Consider the following 24,628-nt stretch of genomic DNA (forward strand, 5'->3'; position numbering starts at 1 on the left):
TGGAGTGTGGTGGAGGCTCCTTCTTTGGAGGCTTTTAAACAGAGGCTGGATGGCCATCTGTCAGGGGTGATTTGAATGCAATATTCCTGCTTCTTGGCAGAAGGGGGTTGGACTGGATGGCCCATGAGGTCTCTTCCAACTCTTGGATTCTATGATTCTAGGATTCTATGGCCTGAGCAGATGGGGATCCATGCTGCCTGGCTTCCTTGGGAGAGGCTCAGGCCACGCAGGGCCAACAGGAGAAGGAGCGGCCTGGAAGGTCAAGGGGGCAACGGCCAGTGGGGGCACCCGGACCCCTCCCAGTTGAACCCTATGGGCAGTGCATTGGAGGCGGTGCATGGGGGTCCCTGTCAGCCCCCTCCTACCTTGGATGAGCCCCGAAGCCGCTCCAGGGATGCCTTGGACCTCGGTGACGTTGTTCAGTTCAAAGTACTCGTCGCAGGTGGCGTTAAGGAAGCGCGAGGAGCAGAAGAGCTCCCACAGCTGGGAGCCAATGGTCTCGTTGCCCACCTGGACCACCTTGGCACAGACGTCGAAGCCGTGGCGGGACAGCGTCCGGTTGCCCAGCAGGCAGATCCTGTCGGGACAGAAAAAGGGAAGGAAGTGCGTCAGAACAAGGGCTCAAAGGGACACTATCCAAGTCCAAAGCCAACAAAACCCCTTCCGAAGGAAGGAAGGAAGGAAGGAAGGAAGGAAGGAAGGAAGGAAAAGGAGGAAACAGAAATGGGGAAGGGAAAGGGGAAGTAGAAGGAAAAGGAAAAGGAGGAAAGGGGAAACAAAAAGAAGAAGGGGAAGGAAGGAAGGAAGGAAGGAAGGAAGGAAGAGGAGGAAACAGAAATGGGGAAGGGAAAGGGGAAGTAGAAGGAAATGGAAAAGGAGGAAAAGGGAAACAAAAAGAAGAAGGGGAAGGAAGGAAGGAAGGAAGGAAGGAAGGAAGGAAGGAAGGAAGGAAAAGGAGGAAACAGAAATGGGGAAGGGAAAGGGGAAGTAGAAGGAAATGGAAAAGGAGGAAAAGGGAAACAAAAAGAAGGGGAAGGAAGGAAGGAAGGAAGGAAGGAAGGAAGGAAGGAAGGAAAAGGAAGAAACAGAAATGGGGAAGGGAAAGGGGAAGTAGAAGGAAATGGAAAAGGAGGAAAAGGGAAACAAAAAGAAGGGGAAGGAAGGAAGGAAGGAAGGAAGGAAGGAAGGAAGGAAGGAAGGAAAAGGAGGAAACAGAAATGGGGAAGGGAAAGGGGAAGTAGAAGGAAATGGAAGAGGAGGAAAAGGGAAACAAAAAGAAGGAGAAGGAAAAGAGGAAGGAAAAGGAAAAAGGAAAGAAGAAGGGAAAGGAAAGGAAAGAAAGGGGGAAGGAGAAGGAAAAAAGGAAGGAAAAGGGAAAAAGGGGGAAGGAGAAGGAAAAAAGAAAGGAAAAGGGAAAAAAGGGGGAAAGAGAAGGAAGAGGAAAAAGTAAAGGAGATGGGAAAGGAAAAGGAAAAGAAGGAAAGGGGAATAGCAAGAAGAAGGAGAAGAAGGAAAAAAGAAAGGGGAAGAAAAAGAAGAAGGAGAAGGAAAAGGGAAAAGGGGGAAATAGAAGGAAAAGGAAAAAGCAAAGGAGAGGGGAAAGGAAAAAGAAAAGAAGGAAGGGGGAAGAGGAAGAGGACAGAAAAAGAGAAGGAGAAGGAAGAAAAAGGAAAGGAGAAGGGTGGAAGGAGCAGAAGGAAAAAGAATAGGGAAGAAAAAGAAGAAAGAGAAAGAGAAGGAAAAGGGAAAAGGGGGAAAGAGAAGGAAAAAGAAAAAGTAAAAGAGAAGGGAAAGTGAAAGGAAAAGGAGGAACGTGGAATAGCAAGAGGAAGGAAAAGGAGAAGAAGGAAGAAAAAGAAAAGGGAAAGGAAGCGAGGAAGTAGAAGAAGGAAAAAGAAAGGGGAACTTGACTTTTTAGCAGTGATGCATCTCGACCAGGCACGGGCAAACTTCGGCCCTTCAGGACTTTTGGACTTCAAAACACCAGGAGGGAGGTCCAAAGTTTGGCCACTCCTGGACTAGACTGTAGAAAGGAATGCAGTCTGGCACCACTTTAAATGCATTTGGCTCAATGCTATGGCATCACACGCGCTGTAGTGTTTTGCTACCCGTGCCCAAGAGTTCTGATGCCTCACCAAATCCCACAATCCCATGAGAGATGAGCAATATCAGTCAAAGTGGTGTCAAACTGCACTAACTCCACAGTGCAGACACCCCCCTCTCCCCACTGAGATGAGATCACTTACGGGAAGGTGGGTGGGTCGAAGGCGGACTTGATGACTCCGGCGTAGATGGCCAGGATGGAGAGGATGACGCAGCCCAGGAAGACCAGGGCAAACTTGTTGACGTACTTGACGCCCACAAAGACCACAGTAGCCATGAAGCTCAACACGCAAGTGCCGTAGACACGCATGTTGTTCAGCATGGCAGCCGCCTCCCCGGCGGCATCCTCCGCCTTGAAGATGGCCATCGGAGGGAAGAGGTAGGCCTGCGAGAGGAGGAGAAGAGAGAACGAAGGAAGGAAGGAAAGAAGGAGGAAGAGAGTGAGATGAAGGGACTTTTAAAAGCAGAACATATTATAGAATCATAGAATCCTAGAGTTGGAAGAGACCTCCTGGGCCATCCAGTCCAACCCCATTCTGCCAAGAAGCAGGAATATTGCATTCAAATCACCCCTGACAGATGGCCATCCAGCCTCTGTTTCAAAGCTTCCAAAGAAGGAGCCTCTACCACACTCCGGGGCAGAGAGTTCCACAGCTGAACGGCTCTCACAGTGTATCTATGAGTGTCATATTGAACATGGCACTCATAGATACACTTCAAGATGTATTACTAATGTCATTATCATAATATAATCGGGGGACATAGCAACCCACAGGGAGGACCATGCACCCCAAAGGCCCACAACCCCAAGGAAAGAGGAGCCCAAGGATGCAAAGACCCCCCACTGCAAATTCTGGGAAATGGAAATGTCCATAACCTTTTGGAAAATGGCATCCATAGCCTTTTGGGAAAATCAGGAATTCCCTGAGAAATGTTAAAAACTCGCTTGAGTCAAACTTCTCCCTAGTGATAAATATCCAGTAGTATTCATGCAAAGCAATTGGGTTTCTCAACCGTTAGACTGATATACCTAGATGTCTCTTTGAATTGTTAGGGACAAAGGTATGCCAATGCACAAAAAAACATATAGAGCAGATCTTCAGCATTGTTCTTTCAGTTGCCTTAAAACAGTGGTTCTCAACCTTCCTAATGCCACGACCCCTTAATACACTTCCTCGTGTTATGGTGACCCCCCAACCATAAAATTATTTTTGTTGCTACTTCATAAGTGTCATTTTGCTGCTGTTGTGAATCGTAATGTAAATATCTGGTATGCAGGATGTACGTTCATTCACTGGACCTAATTTGGCACAAATACCCAATACATCCAAATTTGAATACTGGTGGGGTTGGCGGGGAGGATTGATTTTATCCCGAGGGAGTTGTAGTTGCTGGGATTTTTAGTTCACTTACAATCAAAGAGCATTCTGAACTCCACTAATGATGGAATTGAACCAAACTTGGCACACAGAACTTCCATGACCAACAGAAAATACTGGAAGGGTTTGGTGGGGCATTGACCTTGAGTTTGGGAGTTGTAGTTCACCTACATCCAGAGAGCACTGTGGACTCAAACAATGATAGATCTGGACCAAACTTGGCAAGAATTCATAGTATGCCCAAATGAGAACACTGGTGGAGTTTGGGGGGAACAGACCTTGATATTTGGGAGTTGTAGTTGCTGGGATTTATAGTTTACCTACCATCAAAGAGCATTCTGAACCCTACCAATGATTGAATTGGGCCGAACTTCCCACACAGAACCCCCATGACCAACAGAAAATACTGTTTTCTGATGGTCTTTGGCGACCCCTCTGACACCCCCTCACGACCCCTCCAGGGGTCCCAACCCCCGGGTTGAGAAACACTGCCTTAAAACATCCTGGCTTAAATCGTGATCTCAAGAGACCAAAAATAAGTAGTCTTCTTTAAAAGCAACACTGTTAATTTACTCACAAACTTCATGTATTCAGCATACAGGGACATTGCATATGAATCCAGTTACAGATAGAATTTGAAGTAGTTTGTGCAAATAATACATTTCTTATCATCTTAACCGTCTATAGTCTAAAACAGGCATCTTCAAACTGCGGCCCTCCAGCTGTTTGGGACTTCAACTCCCAGAATTCCTGACAATTGAACAAGCTCATTAGGGCTTCTGGGAGTTGGAGACCCAAACAGCTGGAAGGCCGCAGTTTGAGGATGCCTGGTCTAAAGCATCTTTCTGTTCCAAGAATCTCATGGAGTCTCTGTCTCCTAAAGCATTCTGTTTTGACTGCAAATGGAGTCTGAGATCTGAATAGTCCCAGATCAGGTCACATGGTCTGCAGCTCCTCCTACAACATAGAGTTAAGGAAAACTGCATAGCAACACACACATATACAAGACAGTAAGCAATCTGAATTGGATACATAAAAAACAACTAGTATAGGAGGCTTCTTGAAGGCTGCTATTTCCATCAGCAAGGACATTGCAAAAGGGTCAAGACTTTTGCAATTTGCAAGCCGCATCCCCCAGGAAGAAAGACTCCTAATTCTGTTCTGTGCCAGCAATGGTTTCATGGTCAAAGAGAATGATGCTGGGAAGGTGGCGATGGCACAGAAAGGGTCCAAAATCTATCAAGAGCGAGGGCTCTGCATTTGCAAAAGCCTACGTGGAGCACTCTAAGTGACCATAAACGCCACATCAGCTTGGTAAAATCAGCAAGCAGTTTATTGAAAAATATATGTAGGCAAAGCAGTAAAAATAGCAAAACCTGTACAGATCCAATATAAGTAGAATAGTCTCAAACCTCAAGGGAAAACAAGATCCAAAAGTACATAAGAATCCATGGAAGTAGGCACTTGAAACCATGAAACTGGAACAGCAGGAAAAATCTCATAGACAAAATGGGAGCTTGGCAAGAACTTGGTACACGGAACTAAGAGCACTTGACAACAAGACCATGATCAATTTCCAACGTTGACCCGAATGAGGCAACACTTTCCCATGCATCAATATAAGGCAGTGGTTCTCAACCTGTGGGTTCCCAGGTGTTTTGGCCTACAACTCCCAGAAATCCTAGTGTTTTTACCAGCTGTTAGGATTTCTGGGAGTGGAAGGCCACAACATCTGGGGACCCACAGGTTGAGAACCACTGATATAAGGCTTTTCCAAGTTCCAAAACTGAAAGGAAAGTGTTTCTCTTGACCTTGCGACCAGATAATGGTTTGTTATCTTTTTTCTGCTGTAAGGGAATGGACCATCTGAGTATTTGCAGACTCTGTCTCTGTTTACAGAAATGTTGCTTTCTGTCTAAGCTTGTCATGTATCATGTTCTGCAGTTGGTGGTGGTTGGTGGTGGTAGGCCTAGCAGTTGGTAATGGAAGGGTTAATGTAAGTCTTAGTTCTAAAGGGCTGAGTAATCTGTAAGTAAGAGCTCATGGGTGAAAGCAATTAAGGGTGGAGGTATGCAAGAGATAGGTCGCAGCTGGGTGTTTCTGGATATAAGGAGCGAGCCTTGGGACTGATCTTTGGGAGAAAAGTATTTGTCTTATTTTGTGGTAAATGCTGCTGGTTTTCCCCCAGGTTTGTGGATTTTCGGTATCCTGATGTGTCTCTTGAACCCTTGGAATCCTGGAACCTTGAATCTCTGGACAGGCTTTGGACTACGGTATAGACTCTTGATCCCTGGACTTTGCTCACTGAACTCTCGGCGTTTGACCGCTGGACTGGACCTTTTGACTACCTGGTGTTATCTTGAACCTGCAACAGCGTTTGCTGTCAGTTTGGTTTTATATTCTGTGGCTGAGTGCTATCTTTATGTTTTATGTTTTGAACTATTAAAACAGCCGGAGAGTAAGTCCTGCTTTAATTAAATTGTTTAATGCAAACTAGGAGTTTGGTTCATCTCTGCCTAAATATTGGCAGAGCCCTGGCATCGTGACAAAGTTCTCATTATCAGCTCTCTCTGAACTCTAATTATTTTCTGCACCTGACAAATTATCTTTAGACAGTTGCTCTGAGAAAGGCTGTGAGGGGTCCCTCCCAAGAATGCAGCCTTGGGAATCTCCCTCTTCCTGAAACAGCTCAGGCCTCTCGTCTGAGCTTAACTCAGGCCCAAGCAAACTCTTATCCCGGAAATCAACATCAGGAACATCATCCCCATTCTCATCATGAACATCAGCATTTACATGAACATCAGACACAATCACAGGCTGAATGGGCTGACCTAGAACAAAGGGCATCATTCAAAGGGCAGCTTGGAAGCGCCTGCCCTGTCCACTCACCAGCAGGATCTCGATGGTGCCCAGGATGTACATGGCACCTGCGAAGGTGGTGCCCAGGTAGAAGCAGAGCCCCACGGCACCTCCAAATTCAGGACCCAGCGAGCGGGAGATCATGTAGTAGGACCCTCCGGCTGGAGACGAGGAAGGCAATGGGGAGGGGGGTCAGCCAAGCACAATAACACAGGACCCCTCCCCTCCTCCTCCTCTTCCAACCACAAACACCCAAAGAAATGCATCTGCCTTAAATTGATCCAATTTTTGGGAGAAATCTGCAGTTAAGGGGTGCATCTGCCTGCCAGTTCTGAACTGGTCATCTCCTCAAAAGAGTGGCTAGTTAGCCTTGTTTCTGATGGGTGTTGGACTTCAGTCTAGGCTTGGATGGAAGCCCCCTCCCCAGCCATGCCCCACTCCCCTCTGGAATGAATATAGCTGCTTTGCATCTCAAAAGAGGGAGGGAAGGAAGGATGGAGGAAGAAGAGAAGGAAGGAGAGGAGGAGGAAGAGGAAAAGGAAGAGGAAGAGGAGGGAGGCATGCCTAGCCCCATGACCTGGTTGCAATCAGCTGACCACCCCCCAAAATGAGTCCTTGGGAAGACCCCGTGACCCTCTTCCTTCCTGCCCCCACATGTCAACAATGCTGCTATGCCATTGGGATGCATGCTCTTTGCCCCTTTCCAGGGGGCAGGTGTTGTCACTCAAAGGCTAATCCCACCCCTTGACCCCCAGCTAGGGTGCATTGCTTACCTGGTCTCCTAAGTGACCCTGGGGCCAAAAGAGGGCCCCACCCCAAGGTTCTACCCACCTGGCACCACTCCGTTGGTGGCGATGGCGCTCATGGAGATGGCCGTCAGCATCGTCTGTGGGGAGAAGAGGGAGTGGTCACTTCATGCCTGGCAAAGCACATCTTGATTGCTGATGGTTCTACCCAAAGAGATATGCACTCCCCCTGAGCCCAGTCCTCTTGGTGCTGCTTCTGAGACCCTGCCTCTCTGGAGGGGCCCTCGGGTGTCTGAAAGGCCAGGGAGGGGTGGTGGAAGATGCCATTGTGGTTGCATTTAGCTCCGTTTGGCCACAGTCTAATGGATGGGAGACCCTATGAGATGTGGGGCTTGGTCTTCCCGGCATCTAACTTCCACTTATTGGGAAGTCCTGGCCCTTGAGTGCTCTAACTGGAGGTCAGCTGTGACCAGCAGTGCTGTGGAATTCGAATAGGTGCGAATCGGGGATGAAAGCAAGAAACGTGTCAAGAGGAAGAATGAGTGTCAAGGCAACCCTAACTGGGACCACCTTCCACCTGGAAACCAATGTCCTCACTATGGGAGAACATGCAGATCAAGAATAGGGTACCACAGCCACTTACGGGCCCACCACCAAGACACTACACTTGTGGGACCATCATCCTCGGGCTATGAGGGATCGCCTAAGTGGAAGTGGTGGAAGATGCCATTGTGGTTGCAGTTGGCTCTATGTGGCCACAGGCTGATGGGTGGGAAACCCTATGAGATGTGGGGCTTGGTCTTCCCGGCATCTAACTTCCACTTACTGGGAAGCCCTGGCCCTTGAGTTTTCTAACTGGAGGTCAGCTGTGACCAGCAGTGCCACAGAATGCGAAGAGGCATGACTGGATGGCAAAAGGGAGAAATGTGCCAAGAGGAAGGCTCCTCAAGCCAACCCTGACTGGGACCACCTTCCACCTGGAAACCAATATCCTCACTATGGGAGAACATGCAGATCAAGAATAGGGTACCACAGCCACTTATGGGCCCACCACCAAGACACTACACTTGTGGGACCATCATCCTCGGGCTATGAGGGATCTCCTAAGTGGAAGTGGTGGAAGATGCCATTGTGGTCACTGTTGGCTCTATGTGGCCACAGGCTGATGGGTGGGAGATCCTATGAGATGTGGAGCTTGGTCTTCTTGGTGTCTAAACAGGAGCCATGCAAGTCAGCCTGAAGGCAGTGTTGGGCAAGTTCATGCCCACCACCACATATATCTGTTGATGTGTTTTGAAATGTATAATGTAGATTTCAAAGTGTGTATGTATGTTTAAAAATGCAATGCTATGTGCCGAGTGTAATTCCTGTGTGGAAAGGGTTAACTGAACCATGAAGAGAATCGGCATTCCTAGAGAGGTCATAAATCATAGTGCAGAGAGCAATGGATGCAGCGTAGTGCGTCGTAGGTCATATGTCACTCTTCAAACTACAAGAGAGGAGATTCCATCTGAACATGAGGAAGAACTTCCTGACTGTGAGAGCCGTTCAGCAGTGGAACTCTCTGCCCCAGAGTGTGGTGGAGGCTCCTTCTTTGGAAGCTTTTAAGCAGAGGCTGGATGGCCATCTGTCAGGGGTGATTTGAATGCAATATTCCTGCTTCTTGGCAGAATGGGGTTGGACTGGATGGCCCATGAGGTCTCTTCCAACTCTTAGATTCTATGATTCTATGAATGCAGGAGGTGTGGACTAATGCTGATAACAGCGTGTTGTGTGTTCACGATGTAGCTGCCGGATGGAGAGGAAGCACTTTTACGATGTGCTTAGATTCTAATGTAAACAGTTGTACAATAAATTGGTTTATAGCCTAAAGGAGACTGTGCTCGATGTGTTTCCTTGTCTTGCTGTGCGGAGATGCCACTGATAATATTCTGAGTATTTCTAGCTCCCATTGCCAACCTAGGAACATAGCCAGAGAAGGGCTACCAATAGAGCCAAAGGCCTGGGCCAACTTGGGCCCTCCCTCCAGGTGTTTTGGACATCAACTCCCACCATTCCTAACAGCCTCATGCCCCTTCCCTTTCCCCTCTCAGCTGCTTAGGGAAAGGGAAAAGGAAAAGAAAGGGGCCTGAGGCTGTTAGGAATGGTGGGAGTTGCCGTCCAAAACACCAAAAGGACCAAAGTTTGCCCATGGCTACTTTAAATGTTCTACATCTATATTGTGTGAAAGGCTTCCAATTATTTTGAAAGCATTGTATTGTTCTATTTCTAAGAAGACCAGCAGAGAGGAAACAGGCAGGGACATCTAATTACCTTTCAAGAAGAGTTTGCTCCAGGCACAGTCAGCCCATTGTATGCTAATCAAGGTGGCCAGTTGAAATATTCACACCCAGCTCCAGCAGACAAGAGTCCTTTGTCCCACCCTGGTCATTCCACAGATTTATAAACCCTTTTTCCCAGTTCCAACAGACCTCACTACCTCTGAGGATGCTTGCCATAGATGCAGGCAAAACGTCAGGAGAAATGCCTCTATACCATGGCCATATAGCCCAGAAAAACCCACAAGAACTTAGTGATTCCACCCATGAAAGCCTTCGACAATACATTGACCAGTTGGTTTACCAAATTCTGCAAAATTTAGCAGTTTGGTCAACCATTCCTTTACAGGCGGAGCAATACTGTCTTTTCCGTGCCTGGCATAAGCTATTTGAGTAGCAGCTATTGTTCTGAACTGTCAGCAACACCAGCATCTCAGGATCTCCAAGACCAGGCTCTGAGTCTCCATGTTCTGCTCTTCCAATCATGCGCACAAAGCGAAGGAGAGAAGGAGGAACCCACCCAGCTCTCCTCTTCCTCCTCTGCAGCCGAGGCGGGGGTTTTGGGTCCGTGCTTCAATGGGGCCAGGCCCTCGTCCTCCAAGGAGCAGCCGGTCAAGCCCCACGGCTGTCCTGCACCCAGCACCACACACACACACACACACACACACACACACCTCGAGACGGGCAGTCCAAGCCGAGGAGACGGCCGGGGTCAACCAAGCGTCCAGTGACTGGAGGCTCTCCCTGCTCCGCTGCGCGCCCAGACAGGCGCATCCATCCCCAGCGAGGCAGATGCCTCTGGCTGGACGTCTGCAATCGTCAGGGGAGATTCTCCTCCAGCAAAGGAGACGCCTGGCTCTGGGGAAGCGCAGCAGAAGACCGCTGTGTCTTACCAGCAGAAAGGCCAAACAGAACCAGATGCCAGCCTCTGTTGCTGCTGCTGCAGGAATTTGGAGGGATTGAAATTTCACTTGGAGGGAGCAAGGTCTTAATTGGGGAGGACAATGCCCTTGCTATACACACATTCTGGAAAGGTTAGCCCAGAAAGTGGACATTTCAAAGCAAGGCACTCCCTGCTGCTGTGGGATGAGCTCAGCCCAGATTTCAGAGGGGGACCCCAAGGGCCATCCAGTCCAACCCCTTCTGCAGGCAGGAAGGCACAATCCAATCCCTCCCGACAGGTGAGGGAAGGAAGAAGACTCCACCAAACACCCCGAAAACAGCAGCAGATTCCACTGTTCTTCCAAATGGAAACTCCTTTCCGGAGTTTGTATCCAGTAGGCCTGGGCGGTTTCGTTTCATTAATTCGTAATTCGTTAATAATTCGTTAATTTTTCCAATTACAAAACGATAACGAACCATTCTGGAGCAATCATTAAAAAAACGAATTTTTAAACACGTTTTGTAAATGCTTCGTATTTCGTTATTGTATTCGTTTCGTTATTGTTCTGAGATCGTTTCGTTATTATTTCTGCATGTCTGGGCCAGTTTTATGGTTTAATTAGTGAAAAAAAATTATAATATCACACCAACAGTCAACAACAGAGGGAGAGGGAAGCTTCAGAAGGTTTTGGAGGTTTTTTAGTGTATTTCGCGGTCGCGTCCGCCATTAACGAATCGATTCGTTATTGTTTCGGAAATCGATTCGTTAATTTTTTACCATTTACGAAATTTCGTAAATATCGAACTTTTTAAAAGGAAAATTTTGTAATTATTTTAAATATCGAAACAAAAAAACCCCCCAAATACAAATCGATTTTAGAAACAAATTTTTGCGTTGTTACCCAGGCCTAGTATCCAGGGTTCCATTGTCTTTGGAGCTGCAGAAAACTTGCCCCTTCCTCAATAGCCTAGGTCTCCTTGGGAAGCTCATGGAGTGATTTTCCCTCTTGGAGTGATTCCTTTCATTCAAACTGGGAGACCCTTCCCATTTGCACCCCACCACCCCACACTCCTCTTCTCCATGGCCCTGGGTGTATGTGTGTTTGCGTGTGAGGGGATCAGGGCAGGGTGTGACTCACGCAGGAGCAGCAGAGGAAGACCATGAAGAAGGACTCCATGATGCCGGAGACGCCCACCACCCAGGTCAGGCGCAGGAAGAGGATGACGCCAAAGATGTTCTGCAAGCAGGGCAGGTAGACGCCCATGAAGGTGCCCATCCGGGTGGCCTACGGGGAGAGCAGAGCAGTCAGCAGAGCAGAGAAGGAGGGCAGGGAGGAAAGGACGGAAGGAGGAAGGAAGGAAGGAGAAAGAAGGGAGAAGAGTAGTGAGTGGAGCCAGGGCTCCTAGCCATCCCAAATACATCCCCATGAATACCAGAAGGAAGGAAGGAAGGAAGGAAGGAAGGAAGGAAGGAAGGAAGGAAGGAAGGAAGGAGAGACGGAGGGAAGGAGGGAGGAGGGAAGGAAGGAGGGAAGGAGGGAGGAGGGAAGGAGGGAGGGAGGGAGTGAAGGAGGGAGTGAAGGAAGGAAGGAGGGAAGGAATGAAGGAGGGAGGGAGGGAAGAAAGGAGGGAAGGGGGGAAGGAGGGAAGGAGGGAAGGAAGGAAGGAAGGAAGGAAGGAAGGAAGGAGGGAGGGAGGGAAGAAAGGAGGGAAGGGGGGAAGGAGGGAAGGAGGGAAGGAAGGAAGGAAGGAAGGAAGGAAGGAAGGAAGGAAGGAGGGAGGGAGGGAGGGAGGGAAGGAAGGAAGGAGAGACGGAGGGAAGGAGGGAGGAGGGAAGGAAGGAGGGAAGGAGGAAAGAAGGGAGGAGAGAAGGAAGGAGGGAAGGAAGGAGGGAGGGAGGGAGGGAGGGAGGGAGGGAAGAAAGGAGGGAAGGAGGGAAGGAAGGAAGGAAGGAAGGAAGGAAGGAAGGAAGGAAGGAGAGATGGAGGGAAGGAGGGAGGAGGGAAGGAAGGAGGGAAGAAGGGAGGAGAGAAGGAAGGAGGGAAGGAAGGAGGGAGGGAGGGAGTGAAGGAGGGAGGGAAGGAAGGAAGGAGGGAAGGAAGGAAGGAGGGAGGGAGGGAAGAAAGGAGGGAAGGGGGAAGGAAGGAAGGAAGGAAGGAGGGAGGGAGGGACGGAAGGAAGGAAGGAAGGAAGGAAGGAGAGACGGAGGGAAGGAGGGAGGAGGGAAGGAAGGAGGGAAGGAGGGAGGAGAGAAGGAAGGAGGGAGGGAGGGAGTGAAGGAGGGAGGGAAGGAAGGAAGGAGGGAAGGAATGAGGGAAGGAAGGAAGGAGGGAGGGAGGGAAGAAAGGAGGGAAGGAGGGAGGGAGGGAAGGAAGGAAGGAAGGAAGGAAGGAAGGAAGGAAGGAGGGAGGGAGGGAGGGAGGGAGGGAGGGAGGGAAGGAAGGAAGGAAGGAAGGAAGGAAGGAAGGAAGGAAGGAAGGAAGGAAGGAGAGAGCAGACACACCAGATGCTCCTCCCCCAAATGCCTTGGCCTGGAACAGAAGAGCTTCCCCACAGGTCCCTCTCTCTCTGGACCCAACCTTGTAGGGCACATGCCCCCTGGCCCCCCTGGCCCCCCTCCTACCTTGACGGGCTTCTTCTTGGCCCCGTCATTGTTCTCGGCCTCTTCGTGCTCCTTGCTTCCTTGGGGCAGGTTGGTGTAGTTGGCCAGGCCGCTGAGCAGGGAGGACACCATGGGGCTGGTGTCCATCTCCTCCTGTGGGGAACAAGGAGAGGATTCGGCACTTGGGAAGAATCACAGCATCCATCATGCAGGCGGGAGAGACCCCAAGGGCCATCCAGCCCAACCCCCTTCTCTCTTCCTGCCAGGAAGGAAAAGCCCTCCCGACGGACGGCCACCCAGCCTCTGCTTAAAGACCTGCAGAGAGGGAGGGGGGCTCCACTTGACTCACAGGCAGCAATGGATTCCCCTGTCAATGTTTAGGAGGGATCTCTTTTCCTGTCATTGGAACCCATGGCTCAGTTGCCTCTCGGTTCCAAGCCAGGTCTGCCTCATCCTATGCCTGTGCATTTCATTTCAATGCATTTCACTTGTATTTGGAGAAATGTGGGGAGGTTGTGGGTGGGACTGCATCTCTTGCATTTTAAATTTATATCCGTTCAGAGATATTTAATTGTTTTACTATTATTATTATTATCATTATTATCATTATTATTGGGTTCTTGTGGGTTTTTCCGGGCTATATGGCCATGTTCTAGTGGCATTTTCTCCTGACGTTTCACCTGCATCTATGGCAAGCATCCTCAGAGGTAGTGAGGTCTCTTGGAATTTAGGAAAATGAGTTTTTATATATATATATATATCTGTGGAATGACTGGGGTGGGGGCAAAGAGCTCTTGTCTGCTGGAGCTGGGTGTGAATGTTTCAACTGACCATCTTCATTAGCATTTGAAGGCCTGGCTGAGCCTGGGGGAATCTTTTGTTGAGAGGTGTTAAGATGTGCCTGGTTGTTTCCCCTCTGCTGTTTTGCTGTTGTAATTTTAGAGTTTTTTTAATACTGGTAGCCAGATTTTGTTCATTTTCATGGTTCCCTCCTTTCTGTTGAAATTGTCCACATGCTTCTTGTGGATTTCAATGGCTTCTCTGTGTAGTCTGACATGGTGGTTGTTGAGGTGGAAACATTCACACCCAGCTCCAGCAGACAAGAGTGCTTTGTCCCACCCTGGTCATCATTCCACAGATATATAAACCCATTTTTCCTACTTCCAACAGACCTCACTACCTCTGAGGATGCTTGCCATAGATGCAGGCGAAACATCAGGAGAAAATGCCTCTAGAACATGGCCCAAAAAACCCCCACAAGAACCTAATGATTCCAGCCATGAAAGCCTTCGACAATACACTATTATTATTATTGTTGTTGTTGTTGTTGTTGTTGTTGTATTTGGCTTGTCTTAAATTATCTTAGATTGTGTTTGCTAGGTTATGATTGGCAGCTACCTTGAGAGGTACCTCTTAAACGTTGGCACGTTTCTGAACTGCTAGGTTGGCAGAAGCTGGGGCTAACAGCAGGAGTTCACCCTGCTCCCTGGATTTGAACCACCGACCTCTCAGTCAGCAAGTTCAGCAGCTCAGTGGTTTAACCCAATGGTTTAGTCTATGAAAATTTGACTCAAATTATTGGAGCGAAGATGATAAACAGGTTCTGGTTGGTAGCCACCCGAAGTCCCTATGTGCAGAAAGGCGGAATTGTTGTTAGTACTAATTCTACTATGCCTGATGATGATGATGATGACGACGACGATGGTGATGATGATGACTGGGAAACTGCTTGGTTTTTCTCCAAAACCACTCCTTCCTTTGTCCCCCACTGCAGCCCCTCACTCCACCATACAATGACAAAGTTGGAAGGGACCCCTAAAGGTCATCCAGTCCAGTCCCCTTCTTTCTGCCAGGAAGGAAAACACAGTCCAAGCTCTCCTGACAGGTGGCCATCTGGCCTTTGCTTTGAAAACCTCCAGAAAAGGAACATATAATTGTGAGGGTCCTCTAAAGGTCATCTAGTCCAGCCCCCTTCTTTCTGCCAGGAAGGAAAACACAGTCCAAGCCCTCCTGACAGAAGGCTGTGTGGCCTCTGCTTTGAAAACCTCCAGGGAAGGAACCATATAATTGTGAGGGTCCTCTAAAGGCCATCCAGCCCAGCCCCCTTCTTTCTGCCAGGAAGGTAAACACAGACATAGAATCATAGAATCAAAGAGTTGGAAGAGACCTCGTGGGCCATCATCCAGTCCAACCCCATTCTGCCTAGAAACAGGAATGTTGCATTCAAATCACCCCTGACAGATGGCCATCCAGCCTCTGTTTAAAAGCTTCCAAAGAAGGAGCCTCCACCACACTCTGGGGCGGAGAGTTCCACTGCTGAACGGCTCTCACAGTCAGGACGTTCTTCCTCATATTCAGGTGGAATCTCCTCTCTTCATAGAATCATAGAATCAAAGAGTTGGAAGAGACCTCATGGGCCATCCAGTCCAACCCCCTGCCAAGAAGCAGGAACACCGCATTCAAATCACCCCTGACAGATGGCCATCCAGCCTCTGTTTAAAAGCTTCCAAAGAAGGAGCCTCCACCAGACTCTGGGGCAGAGAGTTCCACTGCTGAACGGCTCTCACAGTCAGCTAGTTCTTCCTCATGTTCAGATGGAATCTCCTCTCTTGTAGTTTGAAGCCATTGTTCCATTGCGTCCTAGTCTCCAGGGAAGCAGAAAACAAGCTTGCTCCCTCCTCCTCCTCCCTGTGGCTTCCTCTCACATATTTATACATGGCTATCATATCTCCTCTCAGCCTTCTCTTCTTCAGGCTAAACATGCCCAGCTCCTTAAGCCACTCCTCATAGGGCTTGTTCTCCAGATCCTTGATCATTTGAGTCGCCCTCCTCTGGGCACATTCCAGCTTAGAGTCAATATCTCTCTTCAACTGTTGTGCCCAGAATGGGACACAATATTCCAGGTAAAGTGGTCTAACCAAAGCGGAATAGAGCATGGGGAGCATGACTTCCCTGGATCTAGACACTAGGCTCCTCTTGATGCAGGCCAACATCCCATTGGCTTTTTTTGCCGCCACATCACATTCCTGGCTCATGTTTAACTTGTTGTCCATGAGGACTCCAAGATCTTTTTCATATGTACTGCTCTCGAGCCAGGCATTGTCCCCCATTCTGTCTCTTTGCATTTTGTTTTTCCTGCCAAAGTGGAGTATCTTGTATTTGTCCTTGTTGAACTTCATTTTGTTTATCTTGGCTCATCATCTCTCTCATTGTTTTGAATTCTGCTCCTCTCCTCTGGAGTCTTGGCTATCCCTCCCCATTTGGTGTCAGAGTCTTCCTCACAGGTGACCGTCTGGCCTCTGCTTGAAAACTTCCAGAGAAGGAACTGTCGAACTGTGAGGGACCTCTAAAGGTCATCCAGTCCAGCCCCTTTCCTTCTGCAAGGTCCCACCCACGCCCTCCAACTCCTTTCCCACCACAATGGGATCCCACAGCCCAGGCCTTGTTTCCTTGGGCGGGGTCTTCATGAAACCGAGCAGGGGCCAGTGTCTGGCTTGGCTCCGGACTCGGCCGCCCAGCACCCTCGGCCTCTTGGTATCTGGAAAGCCTCTCGCTCTGATTCTGGGGCGGCCAGCTGAGCCCGCTTTTATTTTTAGCCTGTGAATCTATTAGCCTTTTCTGCAGCAAAAACAGTGCTCACGGGCACGGCGCGGGCAGCAAAAGGAAGCTCACGGTTTGGGGGGTGGGTTCTTTCTCTCGACGCAGAAGCCTTTTGGGGCCGAAGTGATGGGTTTAAAAATGCAAGGCCACACTGGCTCCCAGCGCTCGGAAGAAAAGGCATTCGCAATTGCCTCCTCGGCTGTCCTTTTCCCGCCTCAGTCTGGAAAGATGCTGGAATATCAATTGGAGGGAACGGAAGAGCAAAGATTGAAGGGCCTCTTGGCACTATGGCTCCCAGCATCCCTCACCTGTGACCAGATTGACTGGTGGGGATAATGGGAGTTGCATTCCAACAAGGAATTGTGTCCAATTCTGGGCACCACAATTCAAGAGAGATATTGACTCTAAGCTGGAATGTGTCCAGAGGAGGGCGACTCAAATGATCAAGGGTCTGGAGAACAAGCCCTATGAGGAGCGGCTTAAGGAGCTGGGCACGTTTAGCCTGAAGAAGAGAAGGCTGAGAGGGGATATGATAGCCATGTATAAATATGTGAGAGGAAGCCACAGGGAGGAGGAGGGAGCAACCTTCCTTTCTGCTTCCCTGGAGACTAGGACACAATGGAAGAATGGCTTCAAACTACAAGAGAGGAGATTCCATCTGAACATGAGGAAGAACTTCCTGACTGTGAGAGCTGTTCAGCAGTGGAACTCTCTGCCCCGGAGTGTGGTGGAGGCTCCTTCTTTGGAAGCTTTTAAACAGAGGCTGGATGGCCATCTGTCAGGGGTGATTTGAGTGCAATGTTCCTGCTTCTTGGCAGAATGGGTTTGGACTGAATGGTCCAGGAGGTCTCTTCCAACTCTTTGATTCTAGGATTCTATGATTCTAAGGTCTGGAGGAGGCCGCACAATTGTGTCGCTTTGAGGGGAGAAACAGGGCTGAGTTTTGCAGGAATGGAGTCAGATCAGCACCATGGACAGCTCCTGAAATATCTGATCAAGCAACAATTTTAACTGGGTTGCTGTGTTTCTTTCTAGCTGTTTGAACCATGTTTCAGTAGCATTCTCTCCTGATGTCTCACCCACATCTGAGGCTAATGGCATCTTCAGAAGTTTGTTGGCAGTGAAGCAAGTAGAGTGTATGGAATAATGTCCAGGGTGGGAGGAAGAACACTTGTCTGGGTTGTTGTAGGTTTTTTTGGGCTATATGGCCATGGTCTAGAGCAGGGGTCCCCAAACTTTTTAAACCGGGGGCCAGTTTACTGTCCCTCAGACCGATGGAGGGCCGGACTATAGTTTTTTTTAAAAAAAATCAATAAAGAATTCCTATACACATTGCACATACCTTATTTTGCTGTGTGGAAGGGCCCTTGGGGAGGGGGGGGGGGTTCTTCCTAGACCTCTTTAGGCAGTAATTCCAGGAGCAGAGAATGGGAAATATCCCTATTTCTAGTCTGAACAAAATCTGGCTATCAGTATTAAAAAAACTCTCAAATTATAACTGTAAATAAAGAACAACACTCAAATACAGGGGAACTCCAGACAAGAAACAATCAGGGCCAGCTAATCACCTCTCAACAAAGGATTCTCCCTAAAAACTGGATTTTTTTCTCCCACCTTGGATATTCCATATATGATTGAGATATATATATCTATATAAATAAAAATGTAATGTATAAACCCTTTTTCCTAGTTCCAACAGACCTCATTATCTCTGAGGATGCTTGCCATAGATGCAGGCGAAACGTCAGGAGAGAATGCCTCTAGAACATGGCCATACAGTCTGAAAAAAACTACAACAACCCAGTGATTCCAGCCATGAAAGCCTTCGACAAGACAATGTAATGTTCGTTTGTGGGATTAACATCATTCAAAAACCACTGGACGAATTGACACGAAATTTGGGCACAATACCCCTAACAGGCCAATGAGTGACCATCACTCATAACCCTCACCCCACCCCCCAAAAACAGTGAAAGGACTTAAAAACCCCAAAAAGCAAAATGACAAAAAGCTAAATGATGATGCAATAAAAAGGGAAGGAAGAGGGAGGGAAGGAAGGGGAGAAAGAAAGAAAGAAAGAAAGAGGAAGAGAAGGAAGAAAGGAGAGAAAGAGGAAGGAAAAGAAAAAAGGAGGGAAGGAAAGGAAAAAAAGAAAAGGAAGAAAAGAGGGAGCGAAGGAAGGAGGGAAAGAAGGAGAGAAAGTAGTAAGGAAGGAAAGAAAGAAAGGATGGAAGCAAAAAGCAAAGGAAGGAAGGAAAGAGGTAGAGAAAGAAGCAAGGAGAGAAAGAGGGAGGGGAAGGAAAGAAGGAAAGACAGAAGGAAGGATGGAAGCAAAAGGTGCAGGAAGGAAGGAAAGAGGTAGAGAAGGAAGCAAGGAGAGAAAAGGAAGGAAAAGTAAAGGGGGGGAGGAAAGAGATAGAGAAGGAAGGAAGGAGAGAAAGAGGAAGGAAAAGAAAAAAGGAGGGAAGGAAAGGAAAAAAAGAAAAGGAAGAAAAGAGGGAGCGAAGGAAGGAGGGAAAGAAGGAGAGAAAGTAGTAAGGAAGGAAAGAAAGAAAGGATGGAAGCAAAAAGCAAAGGAAGGAAGGAAAGAGGTAGAGAAAGAAGCAAGGAGAGAAAGAGGGAGGGGAAGGAAAGAAGGAAAGACAGAAGGAAGGATGGAAGCAAAAGGTGCAGGAAGGAAGGAAAGAGGTAGAGAAGGAAGCAAGGAGAGAAAAGGAAGGAAAAGTAAAGGGGGGGAGGAAAGAGATAGAGAAGGAAGGAAGGAGAGAAAGAAAGAAGAAAAGGGAAGGAAAGAGGGAGTGAAGAAAGAAGGGAAAGAAGGAGAGAAAGAGGAGGGGAAAGTTGGCCACAGCAACGTGTGGCGTGGCAGGTACAGTTTGTGTGTGTGTGTGTGTGTGTGTACACACACATATACACATACAAATATTATACACACTCACACACACACTAGCTGTACCTGCCACGCCACGCGTTGCTGTGGCCAACCTTCCCTCCCTCTTTCTCTCCTTCTTTCTCTTCTTTCTTTGCTCCCTCTTTCTTTCCCTTTTCTTCTTTCCTTCTCTCCCTCCTTCTCTCCTTCCTTCCTTCCTTCCTTCCTTCCTTCCTTCCTTCCTTCTCTACCTCTTTCCTTCCTTCCTTCCTTTGCTTTTTGCTTCCATCCTTTCTTCTTTCTTTCCTTCCTTACTACTTTCTCTCCTTCTTTCCCTCCTTCCTTCGCTCCCTCTTTTCTGCTCTGAAGATGCCACTAGCCACAAATGCAGGCGAAACGTCAGGAAAGAATGCTGCTGGAATCATAGAATCATATAATCGTAGAGTTGGAAGAGACCTCCTGGGCCATCATCCAGTCCAACCCCTTTCTGCCAAGAAGCAGGAATATTGCATTCAAAGCACCCCTGACAGATGGCCATCCAGCCTCTGCTTAAAAGCCTCCAAAGAAGGAACATAGCTATGCAGCCCGAAAAACTCACAGTAACCCAGTGGTTCTGGCCATGAAAGCCTTTGATCACACAGCAGTTTTAACTGCTTGAAATGAATGCTTTTAATATGCTTGTTTACTTAGTGTTGCTTTTTTTGCACTTCTTTATTATCCCGCCTATTCGGCCATCCAGTCCAAGAGAGGGTGCCTCCAGGCAACAACAATGCAATTACCATCACTAATTGACTTAGAATCATGGAATCCTAGAGTTGGAAAAGACCTGGTAGGCCATCCAGTCCAAACCCAACAGAGGGTGCCTCCAGGCAACAACAGCCAGGCCACCTTTGCAAATACCATCACTGATTGACTTAGAATCATGGAATCCTAGAGTTGGAAGAGACCTAGTGGGCCATCCAGTCCAACCCCAACAGAGGGTGCCTCCAGGCAACAACAGCCAGGCCACCTTTGCAAATACCATCACTGATTGACTTAGAATCATGGAATCCTAGAGTTGGAAGAGACCTAGTGGGCCATCCAGTCCAACCCCAACAGAGGGTGCCTCCAGGCAACAACAGCCAGGCCACCTTTGCAAATACCATCACTGATTGACTTAGAATCATGGAATCCTAGAGTTGGAAGAGACCTAGTGGGCCATCCAGTCCAACCCCAACAGAGGGTGCCTCCAGGCAACAACAGCCAGGCCACCTTTGCAAATACCATCACTGATTGACTTAGAACCATGGAATCCTAGAGTTGGAAAAGACCTGGTAGGCCATCCAGTCCAACCCCAACAGAGGGTGCCTCCAGGCAACAACAGCCAGGCCACCTTTGCAAATACCATCACTGATTGACTTAGAATCATAGAATCATAGAGTTGGAAGAGACCTCCTGGGCCATCATCCAGTCCAACCCCATTCTGCCAAGAAGCAGGAATGTTGCATTCAAAGCACCCCTGACAGATGGCCATCCAGCCTCTGTTTAGAAACCTCCAAAGAAGGAACATAGCTATGCAGCCCGAAAAACTCACAGTAACCCAGTGGTTCTGGCCATGAAAGGAAGGAAGGAAGGAAGGAAGGAAGGAAGGAAGGAAGAAGGAAGGAAGGAAGAAGGAAGGAAGGAAGGAAGGAAGGAAGGAAGGAAGGAAGGAAGGAAGGAAGGAAGGAAGGAAGGTGGCCATCTGTCAGGGGTGATTTGAATGCAATATTCCTGCTTCTTGGCAGGGGGTTGGACTGGATGGCCCAGGAGGTCTCTTCCAACTCTTTGATTCTATGATTCTATGATTCTAGGTAGAGAAGGAAGAAAGGAGAGAAAGATAACACAGCAGTTTAAACTGCTCGAAATGAATGCTTTTAATATGCTTGTTTACTTAGTGGTGCTTTTTTTGCACTTCTTTATTATCCCGCCTGTTCGCTCCATTCCAACTCCTACCGTGAACTGTCTGGAACCTCCTGTGGCGAGAAAGGCAGGTATGTAAATGCAACGAAGCAGAATCAAATTAAGCAGGAATGGCCCCCATAGCGCCGGGTTCACTGCCGGGGACCTGCTCTGCCGCTCTGCTGTTGACGATGACCATATAATCTAACCATTAATAGTTTTAGTAGCTATGTGTCTAGTACAGGCATGAGCAAACTTGGGCTCTTTTTGCAGGTGTTTTGGACTTCAACTCCCACAATTCCTGGCCTCAGGCCCTTTCCTTTTCCCCCTCAGCCGCTTAAGCGGCTGAGGGGGAAAAGGAAGGGTCCTGAGGCCAGGAATTGTGGGAGTTGAAGTCCAAAACACCTGCAAGAAGAGCCCAAGTTTGCCCATGCCTGGTCTAAAGTGAACAGCACTATTTATTTAGCCTAGAATTGTATCATCTATTTAAGCTGCTGCATCACGCTGTTGGCTCACATTCTCTTAAAACACTTAGATCCCTTTCCCATGCAAACGTAGGGATTGTTTCATAGGAATATATAATAATAGAATCTTAGAATTGGAAGGGTCCCCCAAGGGCCATCCAGTCCAACCCAAGCCAGGCAGGAAGGTTCAAACCGATCCCTCCGAACTGATGGACATGCAGGTCCTACTGGAAAACCTACAATCACAGGATCCTAGAGTTGGGAGAGACCCCCAAGGGTCACACAGTTCTACCTTCCTTCTGCTAGAAAGGAAGGCACAATTCGATCCCTCTCGGCAGAGGGCCATCCAACCTCTTCTGGAAAACCTAGAATCACAGAATTGAAGGAGATCCTGAGGCCATCCAGTCTAACCCTTTTCCTCCTGCAGGTAGACACAATCTAATCCAGGTTGTTGTAGGTTTTTTCGGGCTATATGGCCATGGTCTAGAGTCATTCTCTCCTGACGTTTTGCCTGCATCTGTGACAAGCAACTTCAGAGGTAGTGAAGTCTGTTGGAACTAGGAAAACCCTCTAGGACTTTAAGATCATCTGGGGAGGCCCTGCTCTCGGTCCTGCCTTTGTCACAAGTACGTTTGTCAGGGACGACAGACAGGGCCTTCTCAGTGGTGGCCCCTCGGCTATGGAACACCCTCCATAAGGATATTAGATTGGCCCCCTCCCTTCTAGCATTTTGAAAGACAGTCAAGACTTGGCTCTTTGAGCTGGCATTTCCAAATACAGTGTAACAGACATAGGAAAATGGAATGGTTGGACAATGTGTTTGGACAAAGTTTTTAATAGGAGACTCTAATGTTCATGTTTTTACTAATTTTGTTATGGTTTTATTATTCGATGGTTTTATGGTATTGATATTGTATTTTAAGGTCTTGGTACCAACTATAAACTATCTCGAGATGCCTTTGGGCAGAGGGGGACGGTATATAAATATAGTAAATAAATAAATAAATAAATACTGGACTTTGGTGTGGTGCTGGGTGAAAAGGTATCTCAAGACTAGTGTGCAACAAGGAGACTCCCGTACGCTTCCTTATCCGGTCCCCAGGCCCACCTGCATGCAAAACAGGGGGCTTGGCCACTGACCCAATGCCCCGCACTGACCTCAAAGAGGGCCATGTTCTTCCCGTCATACTCCTTCGCCTTCTCCAGGTCCGTGCTGTTGATGAAGGGGCTGCTCTCTTTGGGGTTTCCATCGCCTGCAATGGGGAAGAAGAAGAAGAAGCTACAGTGAGCATGGTGTAGCAACATGTATCTACGTTCCACCTCATAGTTTAAGATCCACCGGGGAGGCCCTGCTCTCGGTCACAAGGAACACAGATTTCTATAACAAATAGCAAAACGAACGTTGCAAACTGTTATCAACAACCGTGCTCTGTTATCCTTAACTATGCTCGTTGGTTTAAACTGCAACTAAATCAGTAAAGGATAATACATAAGGTACAAGCCTTAATGCTACTTTGTTGCCTCTCTCCGGAGTTTACTCGTAAATACAGAATTACAAATTCACTCTTCCATATGATATATTACCACATGTGCAACAGACAATGTAGTGTATTGTATTAAATGCCCATGTGTCCTCTTATACATTGGGATGACTATTAGACCTGTCAAAATCAGGATCATGGAACATCATTCATGCATTACAAACAAACACAATGACGAGATACAGGGCCATCTCGGTGGTGACCCCCCACTTGTGGAACTCGCTCCCCTGTGAGATTAGATCAGTGTCCTCCCTCCTTTCCTTTAGGAAAAAACTGAAATCATGGTTTTGGAACCAGGCCTTTGGCTAGTAGGAATAACAACACTTTGGACATATGATGGTTATAACAATGGAAACACCTATATGATTGTATAACTAATGTTATTGTTTTTAATCTATTGTGTTTTATGGTTTTATATTGTTGATATTGTGAAATTGTGATAATTGCGGCATCGAATTGTTGCCAGTGTTAGCCACTCTGAGTCTAAAGTGAACAGCACTATTTATTTAGCCTAGAATCGTATCAGCTATTTAAGCCGCTACATCACACTGTTGGCTCACATTCTCTTAAGACACCTAGATCCCTTTCCCATGCAAACGTAGGGATTGTTTCATAGGAATATATAATAATAGAATCTTAGAGTTGGAAGGGTCCCCCAAGGGCTATCCAGTCCAACCCAAGCCAGGCAGGAAGGTACAATCCGATCCCTCCAAACCGATGGACATGCAGCTCCTGCTGGGAAACCTAGAATCACAGGATGCTAGAGTTGGGAGAGACCCCAAAGGCCACCCAGTTCAACCTTCCTTCTGCTAGAAAGGAAGGCACAATTCGATCCCTCTCGACAGAGTTTACTCGTAAATACAGAGTTACAAATTCACTCTTCCGTATGATATATCACCACATGCGCAACAGACAATGTAGTGTATTGTATTCAATACCCATGTGTCCTCTTATACATTGGGATGACTACTAGACCTGACAAAATCAGGATCATTGAACATCATTCACGCATAAAAAACAAACGCAATGATGAGGGACAGGGCCATCTCAGTGGTGACCCCCCCCCCCCCCCCCCCGCTTGTGGAACTTGCTCCCCAGCAAGATTAGATCGGCATCCTCCTTCCTTTCCTTTAGGAAAAAACTGAAATCATGGTTTTGGAACCAGGCCTTTGGCTAGCAGGCATAACAGCACTTTGGACCTTGAATTGGACCATATGGTGGTTATAACAATGGAAACGCCTATATGATTGTATAACAAATGTTATTGTTTTTAATCTATTGTGTTCTTTATGGTTTTATATTGTTGATATTGGTAAATTGTGATAATTGCGGCATCAAATTGTTG

General features: G+C 47.8%; 1 protein-coding gene across 2 annotated transcripts in view; it reads right to left on the bottom strand.

Annotated features, from left to right (window-relative positions):
• The window catches only part of SLC12A5 (solute carrier family 12 member 5), a 229,578-nt gene that overhangs the window by 41,733 nt on the left and 163,217 nt on the right, over positions 1 to 24,628 (bottom strand). For both annotated transcript variants that reach the window (XM_060771791.2, XM_067468330.1), the window contains exons 2-8: positions 22,901 to 22,995; positions 12,911 to 13,042; positions 11,427 to 11,573; positions 7,173 to 7,227; positions 6,372 to 6,502; positions 2,247 to 2,488; positions 366 to 577 (exon numbers count right to left, since the gene is read on the bottom strand). In XM_060771791.2, coding sequence (XP_060627774.2) covers positions 366 to 577; positions 2,247 to 2,488; positions 6,372 to 6,502; positions 7,173 to 7,227; positions 11,427 to 11,573; positions 12,911 to 13,042; positions 22,901 to 22,995 — 1,014 coding nt within the window. The remainder of the gene's footprint in view (positions 1 to 365; positions 578 to 2,246; positions 2,489 to 6,371; positions 6,503 to 7,172; positions 7,228 to 11,426; positions 11,574 to 12,910; positions 13,043 to 22,900; positions 22,996 to 24,628) is intronic.

The sequence above is a fragment of the Anolis sagrei genome, chromosome 4 (genome assembly GCF_037176765.1).
Source record: "Anolis sagrei isolate rAnoSag1 chromosome 4, rAnoSag1.mat, whole genome shotgun sequence".
In the NCBI taxonomy this organism is placed as follows: Eukaryota; Metazoa; Chordata; class Lepidosauria; order Squamata; family Dactyloidae; genus Anolis; species Anolis sagrei.